We start from the raw sequence: 5,082 nt of genomic DNA, 5'->3' as shown, positions 1-5,082 counted from the left end.
GGTTCCTGGTTGTGGATATATTCAACTTGGACCCGATCATTCAAAAGGTCCAAACAGATTTGCAGCATGAGGAGAATTTCCAGTTGGTTTCTCATCGGAAGCACAAGGGTGTGCGTGCTATGTTTCCGTCTGACCGTCAGTTGCGCTCTAAGAGTAAAGTTTCCTCTAACTCTTTTTCTGCACTATCTGATGATTAATTACCTTTTTTGGAATATTCGTGGGGTGTCTCGCGCTCCTAATTTACGTAGGTTAAAACATTTAATTCGTCAGTACAACATTCCGGTGGTTGCTGTGTGTGAGCCGAAACTGGCTCCTACCCCATCTAATGTAAACTCTATTAAGTTGAAGCTTAGTATGGACTCGGTTATAGTTAATAGTTGTGGTTCGGTATGGGTTTTCTACGATAGATCAGTTTCTTGTAATGTAGTAGGGGAGTCGGATCAGCATGTGTCGGTTCAAATTCAGTCTACTTTATTTGTGGCTCCCGTTATATTTTTCTTTGCCCATGCTAAATGGACGGTGGTGGACCGTGAAGCGCTTTGGGCTGGGTTGCTAGAGGATAGATCTGTTTCACTTCCATGGTTTGTGGTGGGTGACTTTAATGTGATTGTGGCAGATGATGAAAAGAGAGGGGGTCGTCCTTTTAGAAATTGGGAGGGGGGTGATTTGTTGACGTTTATGTCCTCTGCTGGCTTGTTGGATGCGGGTTTTTCAGGGTCCAGATTTACATGGTGTAATAATAGACAGGGTCAGGCTCGTATTTGGAAAAGGTTAGACAGGTTGCTATATGATCAACTTGCTTTGGATTTGGGGATTATGTACGAGGTCCTGCACTTGGGTAGGGCTCCTTCTGATCATGCACCTTTATTGATGGCGGCGTCTTCTCGTTTGGATAACTCGCCCAAGCCTTTTCGGTTTTTGAATTGTTGGACGTCTCATCAGAGTTTCCTGGAGGTCATTCAGCATAATTGGCAGGTGGATTTTATGGGTGACCCTCTATATGTCTTGGCAGCTAAGCTGCGAAAGTTGAAGAAAGTGCTGCGGGAATGGTCTAAGCATGAATTTGGAGATATTTTTGAGATGGTTAAGGTGGCAGAGCAGGAGGTGATACAGGCGGAAAACTGTTTTGATGAGGACCCTTCGGTTCAGCATCAAATTTGTTTAAGTGAGCGGCGGGCTAGGCTGATTCAGGCGCAGGCAAATGAGGATTCGTTTTGGCGGCAGAAGGCGAGAATCAGATGGTTAGCGGATGGGGATAAAAATTCAAAATTTTTTCATGCAACGGTGGCTGAACGTAGGAGTAAATCCGTTATTCATCGTATTAAATCTTCTGGCAGGGATTGGCTTTGCAGTGAAGAGGATATTGGGAGAGAGGCTGTTAGTTTTTTTCAGGGCTTGTTTTCGGATCAGTCGGGTACGAATAATTTTCATGGGTTAGATGTGATCCCCAAAGTGGTGACTGAGCGGGACAATGATGAATTAGAACGATTCCCTTCTCTAGAGGAAGTTAAGGAAGTCGTTTTCTCCATGGATGCGGATAGTGCGGCTGGTCCTGATGGGTTCTCCGGGAAGTTTTTTGTGGTTGCTTGGGAGATTGTTGCGGAGGATGTTTTTGCAGCTGTTTGTCGGTTTTTTGGTGGAGCTGAGTTACCGAAAAGTATTACCGCCACATCCATTGTTCTTGTCCCCAAAGTTAGCTCTCCTCAGGATTTTTCGCAGTTTCGCCCAATTAGTTTGTGCTCCTTTGTGAATAAAATTATTTCTAAATTACTGGCGAGGAGACTAGCTAAGCTGTTGCCGGGTATTATTTCTCCTAACCAGAGTGGTTTTGTTCAAGGTCGGCAAATGGCCGATAATTTTTTATTAGCTCAGGAGTTAATTTCTGGCATTCAGAGGCCTTGTCGAGGAGGTAATGTTGTTCTCAAACTTGACATGGCTAAGGCCTATGACAGGGTTTCGTGGCCTTTTTTAATGCAAGTGTTGCGTCGATTTGGATTTGGTGAACGGTGGATTGATATGATCTGGCGGTTGGTGTCCAATGTGTGGTTCTCGGTGATCATTAATGGATCTCCCAAGGGGTTTTTTAAGTCGACCAGGGGATTACGGCAGGGCGATCCTATCTCACCGGCACTGTTTGTTGTGGGTGCAGAGGTGTTGTCTAGGTCATTAAATGCTTTACTGGGTCTTCGAGCGTTTGTTCCATTCAAAGTTCCTAGGGGTTGCCCGCCGATTACCCATCTGGCGTATGCAGATGATGTCATCATTTTTTGTAGCGGTTTGAAGGCCTCTTTACAAGTAATCCTGCGTACTTTGGATGCCTATTGCAGTATATCGGGCCAGCAGGTGAACTATCACAAGAGTTGCTTTCTTGTTGATCGGAAACTGCCTTTGGCGCGTAAACGAGCTATTGCTCGGGTTACAGGTTTTCAGGAGAGGTCGTTTCCCATTAAGTACTTGGGGTGTCCGTTGTATGTTGGGAGGGCGAAACTGTACTTTTTCTCAGAGCTCTGCAATTTGGTGTCGAGGCGTGTGTTATCCTGGTCTGGTAGATTGTTGTCGTCTGGTGGTAAGTTGGTTCTGATCAAAAGTGTTCTCTCCTCTCCTCTATTCCTATTCATATTATGGCGGCTTCTATGGTCCCTAAAGGGGTAGTCAGCCAATTGGAACAAATCTTTAGTAGCTTCTTATGGGGTAACTCGGATTTCGGCCCTCGGTTTCACTGGATTAAATGGGCAGCCCTGACTAAGCCTGTTGAGGAAGGAGGAGCTGGATTGCGATCGCTACAGTCGATTTTTGATGCTTTCTCTTTAAAGCTTTGGTGGTCTTTTTGCTGTAACACCTCCATATGGGCGTCCTTCATGCACGCTAAGTATCTCAGTGACAGGCTCCCGTGTCAGGCAGATGTGGTTCGGGAGCAGTCTGGTATCTGGAGAAGGCTGGTTGGCGTCAAATCGTTAGCGGATTCTCATGTTCGCTGGGTTTTGGGCAATGGAGCAGTGGATTTTTGGCATGAGAATTGGATGGGATCTGGTCCGTTATGCGACAAGGTTGAGATTTTTGGGACTCACTCTGTGGCGAACTTTGTTGACCAAGGTCGTTGGAATATTTCTATGTTGCGTCATTGGCTCCCTCCTGCTATTGTTTCATCCATTCTGGGTATCTCTCCTCCTGTCTCGCAGCGGCCAGATGAGATGGTTTGGGATTTAACCGAATCGGGTGTGTTTTCAATTGCATCTGCTTATCAGTTGGTGCGGCAGCCTGCTATTAGGTCGGCTTTTTCTGCGGCTATTTGGCATACGTTACTTCCCTCTAAAGTGTCTTTTTTCATGTTGCGGTTGGTTGCGGCACGGCTCCCCGTCTTGGAGACGCTTCGCCGTTTTGCGGTGCATGGCCCCTCTCGGTGCTCCTGCTGTGAAGCTCCTGCGGAAGAAACCTTAGATCATATTTTTTGCAATGGGGATTTGCCCAAACGAGTTTGGAATTCGTTTACAAGTGGGGTGGGTGGGCGTTCCTGTGTTTCCACGGTGCGGCATGCGCTGGCGGTATGGTGGCTTCATCCCACGTCTAATCCTTGTTTGCGGTTGATTTTCCAATTTCTTCCTTGTTTGGTTTGCTGGCACCTTTGGAGGGCTCGTAATTTGAGGGTTTTTGAAGGTAAGGGAATTTCCTCCCATCTCATTCATTTGAGGGTTGTGGGGGAGCTCCGAGATATTCTCTCTTCCCGCTTTCCTTGCCTGGCGGGTCATAGGTTGTCTTGGGAGGAGCTTATTGGGTTGGCTTCTAGGTGTCGTAGAGCGAGTACGGTACGTTGGGTAAAATGGAGGACTTCGCCTATTCCCCTTCCCAAATTGAATGTTGATGGTTGTTCGAGGGGTAATCCTGGTACATCTGGCGGGGGTGGTATTTTGCGGGATACGGCGGGGTGCTTTGTCTTTGCTTTCTCTTGCTTTTCTGGCGATGTGACTAGTTTGCATTCAGAACTAAGAGCTATGCTATATGGAGTGAAGCTGTGTGTGCAACGCGGCATTATTCCTATTCATGTGGAGTCTGATTCTTTGCTTTTGGTCCGGATGGTGCGAGGGGAGCTCAGGGTTCCTTGGTTTTTGCGACGAGAGTTTGAGGAGCTGATTGCATTCCGGCATCATTTACATGCGGTGACTCATTGTTTTAGAGAGGTCAATAGGGTGGCTGACAGATTGTCTAATGTTGGAGCTGACTCTGGCTCTGATAGGGTTTATGAGACGTTGGCTTTACTTCCATTGTTGGTTAGAGGGGATTGTCAAATGGATGCTTGGGGGATGCCTATGGTTAGAAGGGTTAGACCGTAGTCGTTTGAATATGCATGTACTCCCATTTGTTGGGTTCGTGGATTTGCTATAATAAAATAAAAACTTCAAGCTAAAAAAAATATATATATATATATATATATAGTTATATTAAAAAAATAATAAAAAAAAATCAAGATTTAAGCATCAATTAAGGGAGGAGGGTGGTTCTTCACAACTCACCTTAGAAACAAGAGAGAGAGAGCAATAGGTCCTCTTAGCTTTCCAAATAACTCCACAAATCAACTCACTAACACTAATTGAAGAGGTTTTATGGAAGGAATTCAAGATGAAACGGTTAGTTTGTGAGATTGGGCAAGATTGGAGCAAGAAACTTGGAAGCTTTTCTTTCTTTTCTTGTAGGAAGAGGTTCGGCCAAGAGGAAGACAAAAATGAGGAATTTTTGGTGAATTTTTGATTTATTTGGTCAATGGTAAGAAAATGAATAGTGGTCTTACAAGTTCCTCCAATTAAATGGTGACACTTGTCACTTATTTAATGCAAGTCTATCACTTTGTTCCCTCTCACATCAATCCAAATAGCTTCCTCTAATTATCTCTTAACACCCGGTAAATTAAACCCAGTATCCGAAACTTAACGTAGGTGGCCGAATTTTTCCGAACTTTTCGCACTAGTGCGTCCCACGCCCGGTATACGCTCTTAATTTCTCAAAAACTATTAGATACTAGAAAAATCATCTAAAAACTATATTTACTCATAAAAATTATCTAGAAAAATTTCCGGATACAGAAAGTGC

The 5,082-nt window shown here is 44.8% G+C and overlaps 1 protein-coding gene across 1 annotated transcript; it reads left to right on the top strand.

Annotated features, from left to right (window-relative positions):
- Window positions 1–354: 354 nt before the first annotated feature.
- LOC113782345 lies at window positions 355–4,328 on the top strand. Its single transcript, XM_027328237.1, has 2 exons — window positions 355–2,566; window positions 2,647–4,328. The coding sequence occupies exons 1-2, from the start codon at window positions 355–357 to the stop codon at window positions 4,326–4,328; spliced, it is 3,894 nt and encodes a 1,297-aa protein (XP_027184038.1).
- The last annotated feature ends 754 nt before the right edge of the window (window positions 4,329–5,082 follow it).

The sequence above is a fragment of the Coffea eugenioides genome, chromosome 9 (genome assembly GCF_003713205.1).
Source record: "Coffea eugenioides isolate CCC68of chromosome 9, Ceug_1.0, whole genome shotgun sequence".
In the NCBI taxonomy this organism is placed as follows: Eukaryota; Viridiplantae; Streptophyta; class Magnoliopsida; order Gentianales; family Rubiaceae; genus Coffea; species Coffea eugenioides.
This window is presented reverse-complemented; position numbering and strand designations above follow the sequence as displayed.